This window comes from Pimephales promelas, chromosome 7, assembly GCF_988280905.1.
Source record: "Pimephales promelas chromosome 7, fPimPro1.hap1.1, whole genome shotgun sequence".
Classification (NCBI taxonomy): domain Eukaryota; kingdom Metazoa; phylum Chordata; class Actinopteri; order Cypriniformes; family Leuciscidae; genus Pimephales; species Pimephales promelas.
In genome coordinates, this window is record NC_142775.1 from 40,280,353 (window position 1) to 40,307,671 (window position 27,319).

A 27,319-nucleotide genomic window follows, 5' to 3' on the forward strand; every position below is an offset into this window, starting at 1 on the left:
TAACAACATCATGGTGATGATCTGCGGAGCGATCCAGTCAGAACTGATGTCCTGCGTGTGTGATGCGCACATTTGTAGCTACTGTTGGTCTACCCCGCGGTGCCAAAACATGTTAACAAAAATGTAAACGTCTGGGAGAATGAGTAGAGCAGACATAGTCTATAGATCTGAATAAGAGTGACGATGCAAAAAAAAGAGCTGTATTCGGTACGGTTTTCTGTGGGCACAAACCCGACCCGACGCATGCTCATACACATACAGTGCGCGGGTACTGAACTGAGCTCTCTTTCCTGTCTGAATAGAGCCTTTCTCAAAGTGGGTGCCGCGGCACACTGGGGTGCCCCCTAGCTGTGTCAGGGGTGCCGCCAAAAAATTATGTAGGCTAAAAAAAATGTGAAAAAAAAAAAAAACAGCTGACATTTCATATATAAATATATTTGAATTTACATATTTACATTCTTCTTTTTAAACATATGAACATATTAATAAAATTGTAAATTCATTTTAGATAAATATATCAAATTAATCATAAAAAAAATCCGTCTCACAAGACCGAAGCAAGACGCACACAACTCGACGCAAGTGACGCAATCCATAGCAACGCGTTATAGCAACACCTCAGACTGACAGAAACGTAAAAATAAACGTGAATTTAGGCCACTTTAGTTACAGCATTATGGATCGTTTTTTGAAAAGAAAATCCCCATAAGAGCCGGGGATTTTTATTTTATTTTATCTGCATCCTGCACTTCATTTGAGTTCTCCTGGTCTGGATTTGTTATTGGCTTCTTGTATTGGGCAGTCCACCTCTTACGGTTTTATGGCATTTGTGTCTCTGATTAATTATTTTGTGAATTACTTTGCAAACCTGTGTTTTTAAAGGTGCTATAACGTTTTTATTATTATTGTTATTTACAGTTCATATTATGCTCTGTTCATTACTGTTCTGTCTAACTAAACAAGACATTTGCATTTAAATTTGGGTTATGCAGTGTTTTTAAATTATATTTTACACTGGGGTGCCTTGAGATTTTATGCACTTTTGAAAGGTGCCCTGACTGAAAAAAGTTTGAGAAAGGCTACACAACATTATGTCTAATTGTCCGGTTTGGACAGTATTCATGTAAATGTCGGTTATGTCTTAAACAGTTGTGAGTGTACCGTGTGCATCAGTGTAATTGGATCCGCATGTCATTGGACAAGATCCGACTTAAAGCGACAGTGTAACCCTAATGCGCTCTGTGATTGATCAAGCAACAAAAGAAAAGAGAAACGCATTCAATGTTTGCTAATAGCTAGCTTTAATTATATTCATACAAATAAATATGTCTGCTTGAAAGAATAAAGAATGATATGTGCAAGTAGTTATAAAGAAAGCATACATCATTCATTGAAAAGAAGACTGTGTTTTACTTTAAGTAAAGTGGTTTTATTTTGTTTTGTTTTTCATGTTATAATTTGTACCATGTTGTGGCAGCAATGAATAACACAATACAATCTAGTGTTGCGTGTTCATGTGATATTATACAGTAGTAGTGTTGTGAAATTAATTGATGCATAATAATCGTGATAATCGTTAAACCGTGATTATTTCTCAGACAATAATCGTACTTACAAAATCTGTAATCGTTGCATCTAGCGTCTCTGAATACAGTGTGTTTTGTGCACTGAGACCGAGTGTGTTTCTGCTGGAGCTGCTCATGCTAAAATGACGAGCAGAGTAAATAATATTCATCATATGAAGCTGCTGAAGAGCATCTGTGATGGACAGATGGAAACACACACACACACACACACACACACACACACACACAGCCTCAATCTGAAGGCCTGTTTTATTCCTGTTCTCCACTGAATACAGGAATAATGAGCCTCTCTCAGGAGACGCAGTGTGTTTAATCTCTGTGTGACGAACACACTCACACACATTCTGCTGCGCAATTAAGACTTAAGTGTGTGTGTGTGTGTGTGTGTAGGATGGTTTTACAGCATTCACACGCGTGACAGAGACAGAAACATGCAGTATAAGGAAAATAAATGTCCACATGAGGACGACAAGAACTGTGTGAATGTGAAGCGTTTCATCGTTTACAGCAGCAGAACATCATCATCATCACGACCTTCTCTGTGTGTGTGTGTGTGTGAGTGTATACAGTATATACTGTATAGAGAGAGAGACAAACTTTTGTGATTAATCTCAATCACTAATATAAATCTGTACATGTAGGCAGTATTTTAAGGCGGTATTTCAGTTCCCTGACTGCATTAAGGCGGTATTTGAAAGGTGTCTGCACACGTGTTGTTGTGTGTGTCCACAGGACTCCTCGATCTCTGCGTCTGCTGTTCCTCCTCGCGTCACGTCGTCAGCCGGAGAACTTCTCGCCGCCGCTAAAGTCCAGCTGCCTCTCAACATGTGAGTCCTGAGGAGGCTCACACACACACACACACGTCTGCTTGATGTCTGCTTTTACATGAGTTTACTCATCTGCAATATGTCTTGAAGATGTTTATGATTTCAATTAAATATAAAATTGTTTTTTTGTGAGACGTTTGTTCTTATATTTCATATATTTGTACTCATCCAGCTGGTTGTTATGGTGCGTTCTATTATACCCAACGAACCGACTCGGATCTCGGATTTGACGTCATCTCCGCACTTCAAGCGTTCTATTATGTTTTGCGTGTCCGAATCGGAGAGCTGTTGTCATGGTAGCACTGGCCGAATACCAGGCACTTACGTTAAAAAAAAATATTATGACTAACGTTACACCTTATCAAAACGCAGCTATTTGAACTTGAAAATGGTCACTTTATTTAATGTTTTTCATGTTAATCTTCTGTTAGCAACGCTAGCAACGTTAGTAATTGCACTCACAACAACCGATTCCCATATCCACAGGGGACGCAGTAATACGAGTGATTATAATAGTCATTTAAAATACCAAAGCGGTTCAAAAACAATGAAAACAATTCATTCTTACAAGTCACAAGGCGCAGCCATCTTGAATTCCGAAACGGATTTCTTGCTCAGTGTCCTCACGGTTGTCCGACGTCCGAGAGGAGAAATCCGAGGAAAGGGGGCGTGTTGCTAGGCAACGTCTGTCGTCCGATTCGGATCTCCGAGACGGATGAATAATAGAACGCACCATTATCTCAGAATAAAACTGACGGGGTGGTCAGCACCAGATGCGAAGCGGATGTACATTATCCCGGTTATTATACGCCTACTCGCCACATAAGTAAATTACACATGAAATATTGATTTTAAATATTTGATTGGGTCTTTAAACACAAATGTGAGTGCAGAAACCTGACTCACTAGCTTAGGACTTCAAAGTTCTTTTGTACTCAACACAAAACGTCTTGAATCCAAAGTTCTTCGTTTGACTGTTTAATTATGAATTTCAAAAACATAAAATAAAACAAAAACTTGGAATCTTTACTTTTCTTACAAATTAACTGTTCCGTGTAGGTCAAAAGACTGTGTTGCTCCAAAGTCCAGTGGCTTGACTGCTTCGCAGTATACTAAATCTAACAACCAATCAAATTACATTATACTAGATCGCTTACATTCAAATTTCTACGTTACATTTGCAACACAGGTATTCTCAGATTTTACTAAATAAACTCCAAAAATATTAAATTATATTCAATATTATTATTAGTTTCATTGAAATGGCTTCAACAACAAAGCTTCGTAGCGAGAGCAGTTTCAAAGTAGACGGATATTTAAGAGATACAGTCATAACACTTATTATTACACGGCATTTCAATACATAAATAATTATGGAGAGATATTGATCTCAGATTAAACTGATTTAAAATCGCAGCTGTTTGTATCTTATAATCCAACAGTGTAGAAAACAATAGTCATAAAATGGCGGCATCTGCGTTTGTGCGAGTCCACGACACTGGATGGCGTAATTAAATAACTCTACACAAAATATTGATCCGACTGAGTTGTAATAGTTTATTAGCTCACCAATCGCAAAACTTCCACGAAGAAAAAGCGTTCCTAGCGAGTGTGTAGCGCTGATGTGTTCAGTGACCGGATGAGCGTATCTGGGAATATTGCGATTGACCAATCAGAATCAAGCATTCCACAGAGCCGCGTAATAATGCGCGATACATTTAAAACTAAGCATAATCGCGAATATTGTTTGCTCGTTAATAAATATGTGTCCTATTCCTCAGCTATCTGGCCATGTACGCGTACAAACCGCAGAAGGCGGACGAGCTGGAGCTGCGCAAGAGCGAGATGTACCGCGTCACGGAGAAGTGTCAGGACGGCTGGTTCAAAGGAACGTCACTGCGCTCCGGAGCGTCGGGAGTCTTCCCGGGAAACTACGTCACGCCCGTCTCCAGGTGAGCGAGTCGCGTTCATTACTCAAACAAACGTATGCATCGGCTGTATAGTCTCTTAAAAAGTCTTAACATTTATTAAATAAAGTATCAAAATGTCTTATATATATATATAGATTCGATGGGTCTTAAATATTTTTGGTCACATTACCGCTAAAATGACGCATAGATATCTATATAAAGGCTAGTTGTCTTAAGGCGGAGTTTCTATCGTCATCACCGGCGGCCATCTTGTTACAGGCAAGCTGATGTAAGAACACAAATACTCTTAACTCGTTGAAATCTTGGCGGATTTACAAACGGTTTGGTTTCTTACAAACGTTATTAACGTGGCTATAATTATCTGGATGATTATTTATTTATACATTTATTATTCATAAGTATGCTGCGTCATAACTACATCTCTGACGTTTATAACAAGCCAAACCGTTTGCAAATCAGTAGAAAATTGAGCAAGTTATGGTCATTTAAATAGTACATGTACCATTAACACAATGTTACGAGTGAGCGAGCTGCCTGTGACAAGATGGCCGCCAGGTGCAGACGTCGACCTCCATTGGCCAGCAGCGTGGACGAGATATCTAGCCTTTATATAGATATCTATGGTCTGACGGACCCAATGTCTGTCAAATAACCAGTGAAGCATCGAATCGCGAGAAGGATTCTGATTTTATTACATACATAGCGATTGATAATGATAATGTACACTCTTAGAAGAAATGGTTCTATTTAGAACCAAAAATGGTTCCATCCCCCGCTTCATATATGGAACTCCTTTAACTTTTGGGTAAAAGGTTCTATTAGCCAAGTGTGTAACCTCAGGGTTCTATATAGAACCCAGAGGAACCCTTTTTTAAGAGTGTATAGAACCTTTTAGGGGTTCCAAATACGTAGCGCTGATAGAACCTTTTAAGGTTCTATATAGAACCTTTTCTTCTAAGAGTGTGTTTCTGGTAACGCTGTTGAAACTCGTCTGTGACAGAGTGAGAAATCAAAACAATGATTCAAAACAAAAAAATTCAAAATGTTGAGTTTTTATTTATTTATAATATGATAGCCTATAGTTAAGTATAATAACATGACGGGAGCTATTTTGTTGAATATTTTCACGATTGCAAATGTAACATTGATCTTAATTCAATAAACAAGCAGCCTAGTTAATATTAAATTACTTCAATGACTTAGGTTAAACATTAAATATTGCATATGTAATATAATGCGTATTTTCATCACAGGTTTGGTTTTAAATTCCACTCAAAGTGAGATTAAAAAGGTCTTAAATTTTTAAAAAATATATTAAATTTAACATGTTTATATCTATAGACACCTGAAGCTGTTCAACCTTCTGCCTCAGTCCTGCTGTTCATCAGTGATTGAATGATAAACATATTATTGAGGATCATATTATTTTTACATCTTATTCATATTATTGTTGAGGATTTCTCTATTTTGGTCTGAGTGGATGTTAGGCCGTTTTCAACAATGAGACATAAATGGTATGCGAGTTCTAAACACAGGATTATGATGAAAAATTTCATAATTATTAAATATAAGTGCAGAATTTTGAGAAAAAAGTTTGAATTATGAGCTATAAATGCAGCATTATGAGGAAAATAGCCAGAATTATGAGTTATAAATGTAGAATTTATGGGCGGAAAGTCAGAATTATGAGTTATAAATGCAGAATTATGAGGAAAAAAGTCAGAATTATGAGTTATAAATGCAGAATTATGAGGAAAAAAGTCAGAATTATGAGTTATAAATGCAGAATTATGAGGAAAAAAGTCAGAATTATGAGTTATAAATGCAGAATTATGAGGAAAAAAGTCAGAATTATGAGTTATAATGCAGAATTATGAGGGGGAAAAAATCTGAAATATGCGTTAGAGAAGAAATTAAGAATTATGAGGAAAAAAGTCAGAATTATGAGTCATAAATGCAGAATTATGAGGGGGAAAAAAATCTGAAATATGCGTCAGAGAAGAAATTCAGAATTATGAGGTATAAACTCAGAATTATGAGGGGAAAATGTCAGAATTCTGAGTTATAAATGCAGAATTATGAAGAAAAATTCTGATGTAAACAGAATTATAAGAAAGTCACAATTATGAGTTATAAATGCAGAATTATGCAGGACAAAAAGCCAGAATTGACAAATACAAACTCAAAAATTTGACGCATGCTTCAAAGTATCCTGCACATATGTAATTGTTTAAATAATCAAGTCATCATTATTTGCAGGTTTCTGTTTTTGAACAGAAAGATCTGTTTTAGTAATTTAAGGAAGAAACACTTCCTTAAATTATACACAAATGTAATGTTGATCCATGTTGATCAACACCTGATTTTGCTATATTTCTAGCATTATTTCATCTTTGCTGTAAAAGCTTCTTCTTTCAGCCGATCTCTGGGTTTGTTTCGACTCGGAACAGAAAGAATGTGTTTCCTTTGAGTTTGCAGATGCTTATCTCCAGCTGAGGTCCTGAATCAGAGCAGGTGTGTTTTACATGCGCAGGCTTTCATCACCAGAGTTCAGGAGGGGAAATTGCTCCGCCGACACATTGATTAGGATATATCGCTGATGCATTAGAGCTGCGTTTCCACAGGAGAGTCTATTACTAGATCTTAGAGCTGCACGATTAATCATTAAGAGATCCTGATCTCGACTCAAACACACACATGATCTTAGTCCTTAATGACAGCGATTCGTCTCGTTTAAATCTTTGACAAGTCCGATCGCTGCAGCGAACTCAGATCTGTGTTCTGAGCCAGAGAAACCGCTTCACAGACAGTCTTTTCTAACACACTTTATCATCATTTCTGTCTTAAATCATTCATATCACAGAAGTACTGGGATAAAAGTTTATGGTTCGGATGTAAACACTGATGTTGAGATCATAATAGAGCAAATCACCTTTTGAAAGTAATTTGATGCTTCAATAAAGATTGTATTGATTACATCGTTACACCAGTAGGTGGCGACATCAAGAGACTGTTAAAAATGTGTGAGTCATATAGTCATTCAGTCAAGAGATTTGTTCAAAAACACTGATTCGTCCAATAATGCAACAAGTGAAGTCATCATGAGTCATTGAATCATTCATTTAAGAGTTTTGTTCAAAATTCTGCTTCATCCAGTTAAGAATCAATCATTGAATCATTCACTCAAGAGATTCATAAAAAAATACTGATTCATCCAGCAATGAAACAATTGAAGTCTTTGCGGGATTCATTGAATCATTAATTTAAGAGTTTTGTTCAAAATTCTGATTCATCCAGTTATGAATCAGTCATTGAATCATTCATTCACGAGATTCTTATGAAAAATACTGATTCATCCAGTAATGAAACAAGTGAAGTCTTTGCGTGATTCATTGCATCATTCACTCAACAGATTTGTTCAAAAACGCTGATTCATCCAGTAATGCAACAAGTAAAGTCTTTGTGTGAGTCATTGAATCATTAATTTAACAGTTTCGTTCAAAATTCTGCTTCATCCAGTTAAGAATCAATCATTGAATCATTAATTCAAGAGATTCATTAAAAAATACTGATTCATCCAGCAATAAAACAATTGAAGTTTGCGGGATTCATTGAATCATTAATTTAAGCGTTTTGTTCAAAATTCTGCTTCATCCAGTTATGAATCAGTCATTGAATCATTCATTCACGAGATTCTTATGAAAAATACTGATTCATCCAGTAATGAAACAAGTGAAGTCTTTGCGTGATTCATTGCATCATTCACTCAACAGATTTGTTCAAAAACGCTGATTCATCCAGTAATGCAACAAGTAAAGTCTTTGTGTGAGTCATTGAATCATTAATTTAACAGTTTCGTTCAAAATTCTGCTTCATCCAGTTAAGAATCAATCATTGAATCATTAATTCAAGAGATTCATTAAAAAATACTGATTCATTCTGAAACAATTTAAGTCTTTGCGTGATTCATTGCATCATTCACTCAACAGATTTGTTCAAAAACACTGATTCATCCAGTAATGCAACAAGTGAAGTCTTTGAGTGAGTCATTGAATCATTCTGTCAAAAAAAATTGTTCAAAGACGCTGATTCATCCAGCAATGAAACAATTTAAGTCTTTGTGGGATTCATTGAATCATTAATTTAAGAGTTTTGTTCAAAATTCTGCTTCATCCAGTTATGAATCAGTCATTGAATCATTCATTCAAGAGATTCTTATGAAAAATACTGATTCATCCAGTAATGAAACAAGTGAAGTCTGTAGTAACTGATTCTTGTCTGAACCTCATACTAGATGGCGTGCTATTTTGTTTAGTTGCATGTTCAGAATTGTGGGAGAGTCATGATCTCTATTTTAAACAAAATATTCCCAGTTTATGAGAATCGTGCAGCTTGAATCTGTTTGAGTCTCTAAATTTATAAATTTATGTTTTGAGAAGTCCTGAAATAAACGTGCAGCTCTTTGCGTTCCCAGCGCTGTTTTAGACGTGTGAGTCTCAGCTGTAATTGGGGAAGTTGCATTTGCAGAAACTTCATGTGTGACAGGCGAAGAAACACCTTTTTCATCATGCAATGAAAGTTGAGATAACGAGCCTTAGACGAGGCGAATCCTCCCGAGTGTGTGTTTTTTCACACAGGTGGAGCCGTGTAGCGTCTGTAAACACATTAAGCCACGGCTCCGGGCTTCTGGGAATCATTTTCCCTCAGGTGTTTTCTCCTTACGCGCGGGTCAATATGAAAACGTGATCTGGTTCACTTAGAGAGGCTGATATATCTGAAGAGCCCGTCGGTGTAAAGGCTCGTCTCTCCTCGGTCTGTACGTGTTCGCTTCTGTCTGATTAATGCAGCTCAAAACGCCAGATTACATGAAGTCATTATGCGTTAAATGTCAGCAGACACCGAAGATTTGAGTCGCTCATCATGAACTATTCAGAATAATAACGAGTTTAATGGTTCTGTAACAGTTTATAACTACACAAAAGAGGTTTAATGGGGTTTTATATAGAACTCAAGAACGGTTCTTGACTCAATTTTAAAGGACCCTTTATGCCAAAAATGTCTATAAAAGGAGAAATGTCTTAAATTATTGCATAATACTTTCAGGTTTAATAGGTTATTTCATTTTGATCTATGTATCTGATGTACACTGTATTTATATATAATTTAAATATATGTATATGTTCACATTTATAAATGAGACCTTGGATATGTGACGGAATTTCTGGACCTGAAAGTGTCATGGAAATTAATAAAAACTTTAAAAAGATATTTTTTAAAAGGTTGAGTGACTAGAAAAATCATTTAAAATTATAGGTTGAAGAATATTCATTCAACACACGGGTAAAAATAAATGAACTTGAACTTTTAATTGAATTATAGAATTTAGTTTGAATTAATTATAATTATTTTACGTACAAACGGTCTTGTTTGTAAACATTAGTCAATGCATTGCCACTTTTTACAAATTTGTTATAGAAGTCCCAAGTGTCCCCTTTTGAGTGGAAAATGTATTTAGTATTTTTCGTGCATGTATCTTTAAATGCAAATGAGCTGATGGTCCACACCCAGTTTCCAGAAGAGGGCGGAGTCTGTACAGCTCTATCAAAAACGTCTCGGTTACGTATGTAACCCTCGTTCCCTGAGTAGGGAACGGAGACGTTACGTCAGAAGTGACGGAGATTGGGGGTTTCGCATAGAAAGCCAATCCTCTTCGAGTATTAAAACACGAGCCAATGGCATGCAATGCCTTGGGGCTGCGGAAATTTGCATAGCGTACTCCGCCCTACTCCGTGAGTATAAAAGGAGGAAGTGAACGCAACCGCAGTATGTCTTCGCTGAGGAGCCAAGACTGAACTCGGCCTCTACCCAGCGATACAGCAGAAGTGGCAGGGAGACGTAACGTCTCCGTTCCCTACTCAGGGAACGAGGGTTACATACGTAACCGAGACGTTCCCTATCGTAGTCACTTCGAGTTACGTCAGAAGTGACGGAGATTGGGGGTCTGTGCCATCACGCCATCTTCAAGCTGTCTTCCAGTGCCCTGCGAAAGACTGAACCCCCGAGCCTTACCTCTTTTTTTTTTTTTTTTTTTTGGGGATCCGACTTTGACACAGGATTACCAAGGTACACTGGGAACATATCCCGAAGGGGACATGCTACCAGCTGCCTACCGAAGGGAGGACTTAAGAAAACACATATGGCCACATAGGAACGCATATGGAACACTGGAGTACCAACCGCAGGTGGCTACTGATTTAAACTCCAGGGGTGGCAGATGGCTTGCCAAGGGAAGACACATGCTCAGAGAGGCTTACAGTGGATAATACACATGAGACGGTTACCATGGGGAACCGTGCGCATGGAGGCACCTAGCTAGCATCCAGAGCAACGCAGTGGTGCCCGCATCGTCGGTGCTGGAGGACTCAAGACTTCAATGGAAGAACTGAGGAAATATCGCACTTATCCAGTCCGGGGAGTGGAGTGGCGAGCAAGCGAAGACACCTGAGCGGATCCAGAACTGGCCGAAACGAGTACGTGAGAGGATACCGGCTCAATTCGCAGATTATAGAATCTGGCGAAGGTGTTGGGTGTCGCCCAGCCTGCAGCTCTGCAGATGTCTGTTAGCGAGGCGCCGTGCGCTAAAGCCCAAGAGGAGGCTACACTCCGAGTGGAATGGGCCGTCACACCAAGGGGGCACGGAAGGCCTTGCTGCTGGTAAGACAAAGCAATGGCATCCACTATCCAGTGGGACAGCCGTTGCTTTGAGAGAGCCCTTCCCTTCTGGCTCCCCCCATGACAGACAAAGAGCTGGTCTGAGGTCCTGAAACACTGCGTTCTGTCGACATAGGTGCGGAGAGCACGTACCGGACAGAGCAGTGCCAAGGCTGGGTCTGCCTCCTCCAGGGGCAGCGCTTGCAGGTTCACCACCAGGTCCCGGAGGGGAGTGGTAGGAACCTTGGGCATATATCCAGGCCGGGGTCTCAGGAATACGTGAGAGTAAGCCGGCCCGAACTCCAGGCACACTTCGTCAACAGAGAGTGCGTGCAGGTCCCTTACTCTCCTGATGGATACCAATGCAATCAGGAGTGCTGTCACATAGGACAGGGCAAAAACTCTACCGACTGCAAAGGCTCCAGGGGAGGCCTCTGCAGAGCACCCAGGTCTACTGAGAGGTCCCCAGAGGGCAGGAGGGGAGGGAGGCGGATTTAGCCCCCTCACTCCCCTCAGGAACCTGATGACCAGGTCATGCTTCCCATAGACTTACCTTTCACTGCATCATGAGACGCGGCAATGGCCGCGACATAATCCAAAGGGTGGAGGGCGACAGCCTGCGCTACAACCCCTCTTGCAGGAAGGAAGCATGACTCCGATCGAACATCTCCGGGGGTCTTCTCAGCGAGAAGAACACCAATTGACGAAGAGGTTTCACTTCAACGCATAAAGGTGTCACGTGGACGACGCTCTTGCGGAAGTGATGGTTGCCGCCACCGCAGGTGGCAGCGAACTCAAACCTGCCTCGTCCCGTCCTGGAGCCACACGTGCAGCCTCCAAGATCGGGACGAGGGTGCCACAGAGTGCCCCGTCTCTGAGAGAGTAGGTCCGGTCTCAGAGGAATAGGCCAAGGAGGTGCTGTCGCGAGGAGCAAGAGTTCGGAGAACCACGTCTTGGTGGGCCAGTAGGGGGCTACCAGCAAGACCTGCTCCTCGTCCTCCTTGATCTTGCACAACACCCGTGCAAGGAGGCTCACTGGGGGAACGCACACTTGCGTGGGCCCCGTGGCCAGCTGTGCGCCAGCGCATCCGAGCCGAGAGAGCCGCGGGTCAGAGAATAACTGGGCGCAGTGGGACGAGTCCCGAGAGGCGAACAGGTCTAACTGTGCCTCCCCGAACTGGTCCCAAATCAGCTGGACCGACTGGGGATGGAGTCGCCATTCGCCGGAGATGGGACGGGCCCGGGACAGCTCGCGGCTGCCCGATTCCGGTCTCCAGGAATGTAACTGCACGAAGGGACCTCAGGTGCTTCTGACTCCATATCAAGAGGTGGCGGGCGAGCTGCGACAACCGGCGCGAGCGTAGACCCCCCCTGGTGGTTGATGTACGCTACTGCCGTAGTGTTGTCTGAGCGGACAAGCACATGCTGGCCCTAGAGCACGCTCGGAAGCGGTGCCGGGCGAGCCGTACTGCCAACAGCTCGAGGCAATTGATGTGCATGAGGCGCTGGGCTCCTGTCCAGGAACCGGCGGCTGCATGCCCATTGCACATGGCACCCCAACCCGTGGTAGACGCATCCGTGGAGACAACGAGATGCCTGGAAACTCGCTGAATAGGGACCCTGTCCGTAAAAAGCTGAGGTTCGACCACGGGAAGAAGGATCGGCGGCACGTCGGAGTCACTGGAACTCGGAGCGAGCCGCGATGCCATGCCCACCTCGGGACTCGAACGCGAAGCCACAGCTGAAGCGGTCTCATATGAAGCAAACCGAGCGGCGTTGCCGCGGCCGCGGATGCCATATGCCCCAGGAGCCTCTGAAAAGTTTCAGTGGAACCGCACTCTTGCCCTCGAACTGTCGAAGACAAGCCAGCAGTGAGTGCGCGCGCTCGTTCGTGAGCTGCGCGGACATGGCGACCGAGTCTATCTCCATGCCGAGAAAAGAGATCCTCTGCACGGGGCAAAGTTTGCTCTTTTCCCGGTTGACCCGAAGGCCCAGACGGGCTAGGTGCCGTAGCACCAGGTCTCTGTGTTCGCAAACCTGAGCTCGAGAGTGTGCTAGTAACAGCCAGTCGTCGAGATAGTTCAGGATGCGAACCCCGTGTTCGCGAAGGGGAACAAGGGCTGCCTCGACGATCTTCGTGAAGACGCGAGGGGACAGAGCTAACCCGAATGGGAGAACGGCGTACTGGTATGCCTGGCCCTCGAAGGCAAACCGAAGAAACGGTCTGTGTCGAGGGAGAATGGAGACATGGAAGTACGCGTCCTTCAGGTCGATCGCTGCAAACCAATCCTGATACCGAACACATTCGAAAATGCGTTTGGCCGTGAGCATTTTGAACGGTAGTCGATGGAGAGAACGGTTCAAAATGCGCAGGTCCAGGATCGGTCGTAACCCACCGGTCTTTCTTGGGGACAATGAAGTAGGGGCTGTAAAGCCCGGACCTCACCTCGGCTGGAGGGACCGTCTCGATTGCACCCTTCGCCAGCAGGGTCGCAATCTCCGCTCTCAAGACTGGGGCATTGCCACCAACCATCGTGGAGCGAACTCCCCTGAAGCGGGGAAGAGACCGTGCGAACTGAATCGCGTAGCCGAATCCGATCGTTCTGATGACCCAGCGGGAACCCCGGGAAGCGCTAGCCAGGCTTCCAGGAAGTGAGCCAACGGGGTCATGCGAACCACAGACGTCCCCCCGGAGGGGCAGCGAGGCGGGTCGACCGGCATGCGTGCAGGAGTTACCCCGTCCGGATGCACCGTCGAAACCCGCTCCCCGACAGAAGAGACCAGGGAAGGCAGAGCGTTCCACGGGGGTCTGTTCTGCCGGGGGTCTGGCGACAGAGGGGGAAGGGATTGGCGTAGCCCGGGGACGACACACGCACCCCTCCGCGCCCTCCGAGACAGAGAGGAATGAACGGGGCGACGCACTGGACGTCGTGCGCGCTCATTCCAGTCTGTGTGCTCAATGACAGTGTCAGCTTTTCCTCAACCAGCTCAGGGAGCTAGCTAGAACAAAAGATTCTCCACCGGCCCTCCACCGGGGAAGGAGGGGCCCTGCCACCGCCTCCTGAGAAAAACCATGACACTATCACTGAGCGGCCCGCCTCAGGAACATCGCTTCGCCTGGCATCTAGCGGGGCACGCGGCCTGAGGGGGGGCTCTTTTCTTGGGACGCTTACCTGTGGCCTCCTCCGCGACGCGAACCGGCTGAAGGCTGCTGCTGGGGCCGCGTGGGAGGGAAGGGAGCCGCAGGGGGGCGTCCTCGGCGGCGAGCTGGCGGAGGCGTCCGAGCCGACGGCTGGTTGGAGGCAGCAGCTGGCCGTCGGGGCAGAGAAACCGCCTTCGTCTGCTCCTAGGCGGTCGAGAAGTGCTGGGCAAAGTCCTGGACCGCACCGCCGAACATTATGATGCTCCTGGACCACAGCGGTGGGCATCACCTGACCAAGGGAGCGAGCGACCGCCTCCGTGACCCGTTTAAGGACAAGGTAGGCGACAGGCTCGCAGCTCGCTTGGTCCGTCACCTCCTCGTGCACATTCCTGAGCAGCTAGCTTTGTAGGTGCTCATCATATGCAGGGCGGAGGCTGCCTGTCCCGCCGCTCTACAGAATCGCGCCGCCATAGACGACGAGAACCCATAGGCTTTGGAGGGGCATCTGAGAGCAACCGCCGGTTGACCGGGGGAGCCCCAGCGTACCCACAAACAGCCGCATCGCCGAGGGGAGGAAGGGCGGGGAACTAAGCACGCTTTTTTTTTTTTTTTTATTTATTTATTTTTTAGTGCGTGTCAGTTCCGCATGCAACTCGGGGAAAAAAGGAAATTGGGGTTGGCCGTGGCCGTAAGGCGGCAGCGTTACCCAAAAACCAATTATTCAGCCGCGAGAGATCGGGGAGGGGCGGAGTTCCACCCCCACCCGATGCTCACGGACGCCCGAGATAGCACGGCCATCATCGCGGGATCAGACACGGCGGCGCTGACGCTCCCGAGGGAGGCAACGCGGCCGCATCCTCACTTCCCGAGGAGTCAAGCCCGCCTAGTGATGCTGTGATCGACATCGCATCATCATCTGGAGCGCTGCCCGAAGCAGCCGGTGCCACCGAAGAAGCAACCGACTGAATCGAACTAACGCTCGCTGGCTCTCGCACTGAGGCGGGAGGTGTGGCCCGAGGAATCGTCGGGGCTTATCCCACACCATCACCGTAAATCACCAGGTCCCCGGGTCGACGGGCCCCCTATGGAGGAAACCGATCGAGCGGGGGGGACCGGGGCTCTCACTCAAGTGAGATCATTGAGTCTCGACCTCAGTGTAGAGATGGTCATGTTCCCACAGAAGGAAAATGAGTCATCCACGAACGCTGCTGCTGCATGCTGAAATGCCCAGGCATACAAAGCAGCGATCGTGACCATCAGATGACGACAGAAATCAATCACACCCAGAAGAGCACGGGCGAACCGTCTTTAAAAAGACGTGCGCGTGCAGCTCTTTCAATGAGAGGAGGAAATTCACTCTTTCAGCGCTGAAGCGACCAGGGAGAGCGCAAAGTCTGGCAGACCACTGCTCAGATCGCAGGCGATGCAGAATCTCGCTGGGTACCGCCGTCACACCAACACTGAAGAGGACGCTCGTCTCGAAGAGTCTTGAACAGTGCTTTGCAGGAATGAAGAGGTTCTCTTGGCTCCGAAGCGAAAACATACTGCGGTTGCGTTCACTTCCTCCTTTTATACTCACGGAGTAGGGCGGAGTACGCTATGCAAATTTCCGCAGCCCCAAGGCATTGCATGCCATTGGCTCGTGTTTTAATACTCGAAGAGGATTGGCTTTCTATGCGAAACCCCCAATCTCCGTCACTTCTGACGTAACTCGAAGTGACTACGATAGGGAACTAAAGGGGCTGTGCAATGTGATGTGATGCAATGAGAAACTGCTTATGGTTTATTGGGATTAAAAAAAGGAGTGTGTGGATGTTTACCAGTATAGAGTGGTTGTTACACACATTCAAACACCATCTAAAAGGGAATTTTGCATAATAGATCCCCTTTAACTAACATAAACTAACACTGAGAGCTGCATGGGTTTTTGTTGTTTTGAGAATTATGAGGATCGCTCTGATTCATTTCAGTCAATAATTGATTCCTGCGGGATCTCCGTTTCTAATCCCTCTGTAATCCTTCATTAGTGTCCTCAGGCCAAGACTGACCTCAAGAAACCCGTTAAACACATCATCTAGACTAGCGGTCAATACACACCCTGTGTTGCATTAGCGCTCACTGTTTCGGCATGTTTTGTGGTTGTGTGTCCCCAGGGCCCCGTTTGCGGTCGGTCAGACGCGCTCGTGTCAGTCGAAGGTGGCTCCTGGATCCCCGGGCTCCGCCGGCCCCTCGAGTCCCGTCCTGATGTCCTCGGCGTCTCGCTCCGGCTCGCCGCTCTCCAGCCCGTCGTCTCCACACATGAAGAACTGTCTGCGCTTGTCCAGTCAGCAAACGGTCAATCAAGCGCGCGCCGCCATGCAGCTCGGTGAGTGATTCGAAAATCTGATTAATCATGATATGAGCCCTTTAATGAATTCATGTGTTCAGTTAGAGACCTCTTATAATTAACTAAAGCCATAAATAATTAATAAATATTTTGCTGCTTGAAATTAAATAAACTAGTTGCCAAGGAAACATTTCTCATTTTCATTGAATTTAACTTGATTTACTAAAATAACGAAAAAACTAAAAATGTATAAAAAATATACAGACATATTTAAAAAAAAAAAACTAATAAAAATTCAACAAAAGACAGTGCTTATGATTTATGGGGATTAAAACAAAGCACGGGGTGGATTTTCATCTTTATGGGGTGGTTGCTTTATGGTACACACACTGTCAACACACATTTAAAAGTGAATTTTAATTTTAATAGATGATAAAAATGAACAAAAACTATGTAGACATCTTAAAAAACAAAAAAAAATATTCAAAAAATGAATAAAAGCTAGTGTCTGAATATAGCAGTGCATATTGTATGTCATTGCTGAAGCTTTCTGTAGTGTTATTTGTCTTCACACACACACACTGAGTTTTTCCCGCGTGTCAGCTCAGCGCCAATGAAGCGTGTGAACGCGACGCGCTCTGTAATCTATTCAGGTCAGATGGCGCTCACTGAAGACGCATTAGCTGGTAAAGGAGCTTGTTAAAGCATTTTACAGCTCAGATAAGATGTCTGCCGTAATGAATGCCTTGCGCCTGCGTTGGCAGTAATTGCCGGGTTGCATTCTCGGCAGTTCTTGAACTTTGAGGAGCGAAGCTCGTGAAGCGGCGCAGAACGGCGGGACGGGACACCGTCTCACTGCAAATCACACCTGCTGTGACATCATCTGATCACATGACGACACGTTCAGGACTGCTCAAAATAGTGATGCAATAGTGTATGTTATAATATAACATATATATATATAATATATATATACAGTATATATTAGCCTATAAGCTGTGACATAGTTAATCTGGTTTATTTGTTTTTTTCTGGCTAGTAGAAGTTCTGAATGGCCGGTAACTTAAAAATGTAGTATATCCAAATTGGCCGGTGAATGAAAAGGTTAATTTCAAACCCTGAGTACATACATTTATATGACAAATGAATAATTGCATTTAAAATGATTCATTCAGTCCACAGCCCTCCGGCGAGCAGCAGCCCTGAGCGACCCACGGCGTCCGTGACCCCTCTGCGACCCCAGGCCAGCCCGTCCCGCCCCCCCTCTCGACCCCTGTCGATGGTGGCGACCCCTCAGGTGCACCCGCTCTCTCCTAACCCCAACTCTGCTCGCCTCCTCATGAGCTCCGCCTCCTCCGCCATCACGCCGCCCAACGTCACCGCGGCTCATCTGAACGCCGGCGACGCTCCACACGCTCACGGACTCCACAAACTCCAGGACGGAGTTTGGAAGGTGAGAAGAAGAAGAAGGTGGAGAAGGTCAGTCGTGCTCATTAACATATTCATTAGTTTATTTAAATTCATAGTAATAATAAATCAAATTCATCATGACAGAAATTTGTTTTTTATTATGCATTTTTGTGCCTCATGATTACTAACTAGTATACGAATATATTCTAGTACCAGTTATCATAGTATACGAGGTATCATAGTATATGAATATAACTAGTACGAGTTATCATAGTAAATCATAAAATATGAATATAACTAGTTCTAGTTATCATAGTACATCATAGCATATGAACTAGTAATGGGAATCATTGTTTACTAGTTATCATAGTATATGAATATAACTTGTACTAGTTATCACAGTATATTAATGTAACTAGTACTAGTAATCATAGTATATCATAGTAAGCCCCAGCAACCACCCAGATTGCCCCAGCAACTGCCTAGCAACCACCCAGAGTGCCCCAGCAACTGCCTAGCAACCACCCAAAATGCAGCAGAAACCACCTAACAACCACCCAGAGTGCCCCAGCAACCGTCTAGCAACCACCCAGAATGCCCCAGCAACTGCCTAGTAACCACCCAAAATGCAGCAGAAACCACCTAACAACCACCCAGATTGCCCCAGAAACCGCCTAGCAACCACCCAGAATGCCCCAGCAACTGCCTAGCAACCACCCAAAATGCCGCAGAAACCACCTAACAACCACCCAGATTGCCCCAGAAACCGCCTAGCAACCACCCAGAATGCCCCAGCAACTGCCTAGCAACCACCCAAAATGCCGCAGAAACCACCTAGCAACCACCCAGAGTGCCCCAGCAACCGTCTAGCAACTACCCAGAATGCCCCAGCAACTGCCTAGCAACCACCCAAAATGCCGCAGAAACCACCTAGCAACCACCCAGAGTGCCCCAGCAACCGTCTAGCAACCACCCAGAATGCCGCAGCAACTGCCTAGCAACCACCCAAAATGCCGCAGAAACCACCTAGCAACCACCCAGAGTGCCCCAGCAACCGTCTAGCAACCACCCAGAATGCCCCAGCAACTGCCTAGCAACTACCCAAAATGCCACAGAAACCACCTAACAACCACCCAGATTGCCCCAGCAACTGCCTAGCAACCACCCAAAATGCCGCAGAAACCACCTAGCAAGCACCCAGAGTGCCCCAGCAACCGCCTAGCAACCATCCAGTGCCCCAGCAACTGCCTAGCAACCACCCAAAATGCCGCAGAAACCACCTAGCAACCACCCAGAGTGCCCCAGCAACCGTCTAGCAACCACCCAGAATGCCCCAGCAACTGCCTAGCAACCACCCAAAATGCCGCAGAAACCACCTAACAACCACCCAGATTGCCCCAGCAACCGCCTAGCAACCATCCAGTGCCCCAGCAACCCTATAAACCACCCAGAACCCACTCACTCACACCAGCTCGGGTTACCTGATCCACTCGTTCAACTTTACTGTAGTAAACGAAAGTGGAAATACCGGTGTAATTCAGCCATAGATGTTGGAATTAGAAACTGATTTAGAAGAAGTGGAAGAGTGAATTATACAGGATCGCTCTATACAACTGCAGACATGTAACAGTAATTAATATGATTAGCGTTTGGCCGGACTGCGTTAAACAGCTAATAATGTGTTGCTAACGTTACACAAACCATTTTCCCGTTCGCCATCTCAGAGACAGCTGCCTTCTAATTCTAACAATCATCATGCTTAGAAATGCTTAGAAAAAATATTTGCCCTGTTTACTTTAATAATATATTTAATACATAAATATTTTATTTAATAAATGATCTAAGCAAATCAGCAAAATAAAAAGTCTTTCTGTTGGCAGTGAGACAACTGAGGTCATGTGATGAACACGATTGATGTTTGATCACATGGTTTTTCAGCACTCAGCAGTCGTTCCTGTACAGTATGTTGATTATGGGCTGTTAATTAGCTCAGAGTCACACTCATGGTTAAAAATAAGGCAAGAAGACACAAGTCATGCACAGGTGGGAAGGAACTGGCGTGCACATCTCATGATGTCAGGACTTCAGGCCTGATGCACAGATCCCATGTTCAGACACGTATCGGATTTTTAATGCCCCCAGCAACCACCCAGAATGCCCTAGCAACCGCCTAGCAACCACCCAGATTGCCCAGCAACCACCAAGAGTGCCCCAGTAACTGCCTACCAACCACTCAGAGTGCCCCAGCAACCACCCAAAATGCCCCAGCAACCACCTAGCAACCACCCAAAATTCCCCAGCAACCGCTTAGCAACCACCCAGAGTGCCCCAGCAACTGCCTAGCAATCACCCAGATTGCCCCAGCAACCGCCTAGCAACAACCCAGTGCCCCAGCAACCCTAGGAACCACCCAGCAACCACCTACCAGCCACCCAGAATGCCCCAGCAACTGCCAACCAACCACCCAGAACACCCCGGCAACTGCCTAGCAACCACACAGAGTGCCCCAGCAACAACCCAGAATGTCCCAGCGTTCACCTATCCCACCCGGAACCCCCCAGCAACCGCCTAGCAACCACCCAGAATGCCCCAGCAACTGCCTAGCAACCACCCAGACTGTTCCAGCAACCGCCTAGCAAACACCTAGAATGCCCTAGCAACCACCTAGCAAATCACCACCCAAAACACCCTAGTAACCACCTAGAACCTGCCTGACAACCACCCAGAATGCCCCAGCAACTGCTTAGAAACCATCCAGAACTCCCTAGCAACCACCCAGAATGCCCCAGCAACCGTCTAGTAACCACCCAGAACCCCCCAGCAACCACCTGGCAACCACCTATAATGCCCTAGCGACTTTCTAGCAACCATCCAGAAGCCCCATCAACCACCTACCCCACCCAGAATGCTCTAGCAACCACCTGGAATCCCCTAGCAACCCCCTCAGCAACCATCTAGCAACCTCCCAGCAACACACAAGCAAAAATATTAAAAGAATGATTAATAGTATATTTAATATGAAATGTTTCTATCAGTAGGTTTGTGTGAATAGTCATGAGTGATCTGTAGTTCAGTTTAATTTATCAGTGAGTCGCGATGAAAGGTTAGTGGATCTTTACATACAAATATCTTGGTTAGTGAGGCACAGAATGTGAGTGAATTGGATCAAATATTGAAGGCCATAGCATCAGCCATCAAACACTGAACTGGACTAGATCCAAAAAGCAACAGAGACTAATGTGGACCCAAATCTGAGAAGAAAAGTTCTTCTTCTTTCTGCTCCAGTCAGAGGCTGGATCTCAGGCGCCTCCTAGTGGCCTGGTTTGGATTTGCTCTGATCAGCTCCACCAAACCCAGAATGCGTTTCCCAGATAAACCTTCTCTCTCCTCCACCCACACACAGCATGTGTCACAGCAGAACAGCCATTACAGACACGGATTACTCCGATATCCCTCTGTTCTGTTTCTTCAAGATCACGTGATTCCATCAACACTTCCAGATGCTGTTCCATGAGCTGTTTCTAACACCACCCAATGAAATCCCTTGTTTTTTCCTCAAAATTCCGTTTACATTTTTCTGGATTCTGTTTTGGTAATTTAATTCATTTTTTTCTGGATTCCGCTTGTAATAATGTAATAATGTATTAATTAATTATTTTTTTTTATTTTTTCAGAATTTCTGTGGTGTCTGTTAATTTTTCTGGATTCCGTTTCATTTATTTATTCATCAGAATTTTTATTTTAAATTTCTGGATCTATTATTTTATTTTAAAAAAATTAATCACGGTGGTAATCAAACGAAGGCATAAAAAATTCAGTTTTAATTTTCACATTTTAAAAATCAAAAGGCATGTTTTATCAATTGAATTCATAAAACTTTAATAATTTAATTTAATTTTTACAATAAAAGGGCCCTATTAAATGTTTTTTCCCCCAGAAATCCTATTGTCATCTGGAAAACAGAAAATAAAAAAAAATGAAATACTTAATAAAAATGAATCTTTTAAAAAGTAATCAAATGGAAATTCAGTACAAACAAAGTGCTGCAAAACAGGGATTTACTGCTTATTATCCTTTAATAAAACTAAAATCATTATAAAAACATATTTGTTCAATTTATTTCAGGTAGTTGAAGTTGTGTTATCTAAATAACTGAAACTAAAACTGAAATAAAATGGATAAAAACTATAGACATTTAAAAACAACACAATAAATAAGACTAAAATATACACACAACAAACAACAACAACGCTATCTCAATGATGCTAAAACTAAACTGGTTTACTGTTCAAATTAAAACATGAAAAAAAAAACATATATTCCTAAAAAGGGAAGATTTGATAATGTTTGTGTGTATTTTCTTCATAAAGTCAGCTTGCTTATTTTGCTCAAGATCAGGATTTATTGAGTCCACATGTCATGAAAACATGAAACTGTTCATTGGAACGATGTTTTTTTGGGAAACGCCGACTCGTTGAACTGCTGATAAGGACAGGACTTGCGACCGTAGGCTAGCGATGCTTTCGGGAAACACACTCCAGGTGCGCACGGGCCTTACACTAAACTGAGTCGACACTGAACAGACAGATTTCTAACACTACTGTCAGTATGCATTAATAAACAGAATGGTTCATATTTAGCGCCGTGTGTGTGTGTTTCTCCACAGAAGGAGAAGAAGAGCAGCGGCCTCCTCAAGCTGCTCTCCGGAGCGGCAGCCAAGAAGAAGTCCCGCTCGCCGCCGTCGGTGTCTCCCACACACGACCCCTCCTCTTCCTCGTCCTCCTCCTCCTCGTCTTCATCCGTGCGGGGAGCCATGGCCCCGGAGCTGCGGGCCGGGTCCTGTCCCGTGGAGAGCGAGATGCAGGGGGCCATGGGCCTGGAGCCGCTGCACAGAAAGAGCGGCTCGCTGGATCTCAACTTCTCTGTGTCTCCTCCGACACGACAGGCCTGCTCCTCATCCTCACCGCTGGCCGTCAGGCCCGAACCCAAGCCATTATCCCGAGAGAGGTGAGCAATCACACGCCTTTGACTTCAGCTAGGGGTGTAAGGAGACCCTCGTGTTGTGTCACGATACTGAACTCACGATACTCCAAGACATATGATGTCTGTGGAGTAACCCTCTGGGGTTGTTCGTTTAACAGTCACACTTGGGGATCCAAATTGACCCAAAAGGGCGGGATTCATATTTATAAAAAAAAAAAAAAATTATTTTTTTTTTACTTGTTTTTTATAATATTTTTTTCTTCTTTTTTGGTGTTTTGAGATCATTTCAAAAATAAAAATTATTTATAATTAATATTAATGCAATAATTTTGACCCATTTTTTTGCCATTGAATATAATATAATATATATATATATATATATATATATATATATATATATTTTTTTTTTAAGCTGTATTTCATTTTAGAGTCAAACCTAGGCCTCATAAAAGCAATTTTTAAAATGAGATGGATGCCATCTGGTGGACAAACTGAGTATTTTAAAAATTCATAACCCATATATAATCTGAATTTATTAGTGTTTATGTGTATAAAAGTGTGTTTGTGTGTGTCTGTTTTGCACTCTTGATGTTTTATAGATTCACCCCTTCACTGTTGTGTGCTTTTTTTCTGGATCGTGGCTGATTTGTAGATTGCATGCACACACAAAAAGTCAAATTTTTGCCAATTTCTCATTCATTTCCTATGCCAGGTCCTGAGTGTTTTTTTTGTTGTTTTTTTTACGACCACTTAGACTATTCACATCCTGTCCCCAATTTTTTGGGGTGTTCATATACCAAATAACAACAAAGTCACTAAATTTCGGACCGATCCGAGGAAGATATGATTTTTAATAATTTTTTGTTTTAAATGCTGTGGGTCCATTTGGGCCGAACGACCCAAATTTGATATATCATTGTGAGTGTAAATGAATAGGTTTGGAGTTTGAAACCCAATGCACAGGACAACAACAATATTCATGATTCTGAAGCTGAAAATAGTCAGAACTATTGTAGACGAATATGCCACTGATATTTAAAACGATCAGACATCTGGCATTATCAGGACACAAAAATATCCCCTCAGTGCATTATTATACATTATATTCAACATTATATATAGTAGTTTAATGTAGTACTGACACTAAAACTCTGTAAACTTGAATTTTTTCCTATTGAATTGTGATGTATTGTGACACGATATATATTATTCCACCCCTAACATCAAGGGAACCTTTTCAATGCACAGAAGTTTCTTTATAGTGGGAAAACATGACGGACTGTATATTAACCTTGTTTACACTGACTCCGCCCACTGACGTCTGATTGGCCCAGACATAATCACGGAATCGTTTTGACCGAAATCGACTCGAGTTCGCTTCTGTTTTCAATAAAAATTAAGAAAATAAGTGGAATTAACGTGTGTTTAATAATGTGTGCCCCGCTCACCCCAATTATATGAACTGTGAAGTTGATTAAATCATTGTTTTATGGTTTGATGTTATCAGACATTGCCCATATGGTATTTAAAGGAGTAGTTCACTTTAAAAAAAACAAACTTTTGCTGATAATTTACTCACCCCCATGTCATTCAAGATGTCCATGTCATTATTTCTTCATTCGAAAAGAAATATTGGAAATCCAGGATTTTCTCCATATAATGGACTTCAATGGGGACCAAACGGTTCAAGGTCCAAATGAGAGTTTTAATGCAGTTTAAACGATTCCAGACGATGAATAAGGGTCTTATCAAGCGAAACGATCGCTCATTTAATAAATAAATAACAAAGTTTAAGTTTTATAAGCTCAAATGCTCGCCTTGCTCTGTTCTGTGACGCGCGTTCGTGAGTCAACTCTCTTTTTCTGAGTCAATTCGTTCATTTCGTTCGTTGAATCAACCAAATGACACGAAAAAAAGATTAGTTAATTTTGCGTTATAACCGTGTGTTTCTCCTCCGTCAGGTTTCGTGTGCTGGTCCCGTATCCGCCTCAGAGCGAGGCCGAGATCGAGCTGAAGGAGGGCGACGTCGTGTTCGTGCACAAGAAACGTGAAGACGGCTGGTACAAGGGAACGCTTCAGCGCACCGGTCGGACGGGTCTCTTCCCCGGCAGCTTCGTGGAGAGTTTCTAGAGGACAAACACCAGCCACGGGATCGACACACACTCATGAAGACGAGCACAAGAACGAGCATCTTTACTGCCATCGTCCTCATACATCTGCTAGGAAGCCCTTTCAGATGATAGATGTCTCTTCTGGAGGAGCGAGTGTGTGTGTGTGTGTGTGTGTGTGTGTGGATCACATCTTCATCCTCGTCAAATCGCTTTTATTTCCTCCTTGAATCAGCAGATCTGAATGATAACGACACAGCGAGGATGTAATCAACAGTGATATCCGATGAATGTAGTGATGAAGCTCATCAAACCGCTCATATTTCACACCAAAATCATAACGCAAATAACTTTTTTGACTATTGTCCCCACTGGATTCTCATTCTTGTAACGCAAATGAATTCATGATGTATTATATAAGCGGTAAATATGAATACAGCATGTTAGTATATTAGTATAGTAGTGCCTTTATGCTCATTCAAAAGAGAAATAATGCATTACAGGATTGAGAATCGGAAATTAAACAAAAAGAAATAGTTTACGGGTTGTTTAATTGTGAAAATAATGTCTCAATAATGTAATTTAAATGTATATTTCACATTTATATATTGACACATAAACTACTGGTCAAAAGTTTGGAATAACAACTTATTAACAATTTAATTATTAATATTATTGGTGCTCAATTGTTAATAATCATTCTTATTCTTATTATTATTAGTGTTGAAAACAGTGCTTCAGATTTTTTGTGGAAACCGTGATACATTTTTTATGTCAGGATTCTTTGATGAATGAATAGAAAGTTTAAGAACAGCATTTATTTGAAACAGAATCTTTTATAATATTATAAATGTTTTTACTGTCACTTTTGATCATTTCAGTGCGTTCTTGATGAACAAAAGTCTTAATTTATTTGTTTAAAAAAACTTACTTATCCCAAACTTTTGAATGATCACGTGTGAGTATATGTATATATATATATATATATATATATATATATATATATATATGTATATATATATATATATGCATATGTTTGTGTTTTTGAGTGAAATATGACCCGGGACATGTTTTGATGAGCTTCACACACAGGACGGCTCATGATGAAAGCTGGTTTACGGTGATGATATCGTGAAGCTCTTTATGAAAGCACAAACTCCTCTTATTGATTTAAATCCTGGGATGTGCATGCGCTGGTTTACGGCCTCATCCGTCTTACAGACATTATCCGTCTGGTTTACTGAGTCTCTGTGGAGGTTTGATGCCTGAAGCGTCTCTGCTTTGAATCTGCAGGTGTTGAGCGCCATAGAGTATTTTCATGAGTTTTCCATGTGCTCAATGTGCCAGAAACAGACTTTACACAAGTACACAAACATGTTTGGCCAGCGTGTTGCAGGTTTCTGGACATATTTAAAGGAGTAGTTCACTTAAAAAAAAACTTTTGCTGATAATTTACTCACCCCCATGTCATCCAAGATGTCCATGTCTTTCTTTCTTCAGTCGAAAAGAAATTAAGGTTTTTGATGAAAACATTCCAGGATTTTTCTCCATATAATGGACTTCAATGGGGACCAAACGGTTCAAGGTCCAAAAGAGAGTTTCAGTGCAGCTTCAAAGGGCTTTAAACGACACCAGATGATGAATAAGGGTCTTATCAAGCGAAACGAGTGGTCATTTAAAAAAACAAAACAAAAAACAAAGTTTAAGTTTTATAAGCTCAAATGTTTGTCTTGCTCTGTTCTGTGATGAGCGTTCCTGACTCTCCTGTTCGAACTCGTTCATCAAAATGAACGATTCTTTTTTCGAGTAATTTCGTTCATTGAATCAACCAAATGACTCGAAAAAAGATTCATTGTCTGGTGTCGTTTAAAGCCCTTTGAACAGATTGCAGTTTGGACTGAAACTCTCATTTAGACCTTGAGCCGTTTGGACCCCATTGAAGTCCATTATATGGAGAAAAATCCTGGAATGTTTTCATCAAAAACCTTAATTTCTTTTCGACTGAAGAAAGAAAGACATGGACATCTTGGATGACATGGGGGTGAGTAAATTATCAGCAAAAGTTTTTTTTTTAAAGTGAACTACTCCTTTAACATTTAAAGTCACCATGAAATTAAATTGGACATTCTTTTATTTAATTTTTATAGAATATTGTATCATTAATGTGTTAAATTGATGTCAGAATAACTTCCTCTTGCAGCTTCTCTGATGATGTGGGCGGGGCAACCTGTCACTCAACAACTCAGCCAACCACAACAATCCAATCAATTCCCCACAGACAAAATCAAGCCCCGC

At 43.1% G+C, this 27,319-nt stretch overlaps 1 protein-coding gene across 1 annotated transcript in view; it reads left to right on the forward strand.

Moving 5' to 3' along the window:
- sh3rf3 (SH3 domain containing ring finger 3) overlaps nt 1-26,001 on the forward strand; it is a 107,580-nt gene extending 81,579 nt beyond the window's left edge. Inside the window, 7 exon segments of the mRNA XM_039669998.2 lie at nt 2,319-2,413; nt 4,195-4,365; nt 16,351-16,562; nt 17,699-17,926; nt 17,929-18,002; nt 22,600-22,940; nt 24,878-26,001. Coding sequence (XP_039525932.2) covers nt 2,319-2,413; nt 4,195-4,365; nt 16,351-16,562; nt 17,699-17,926; nt 17,929-18,002; nt 22,600-22,940; nt 24,878-25,046 — 1,290 coding nt within the window. The 3' untranslated portion in view covers nt 25,047-26,001.
- The last annotated feature ends 1,318 nt before the right edge of the window (nt 26,002-27,319 follow it).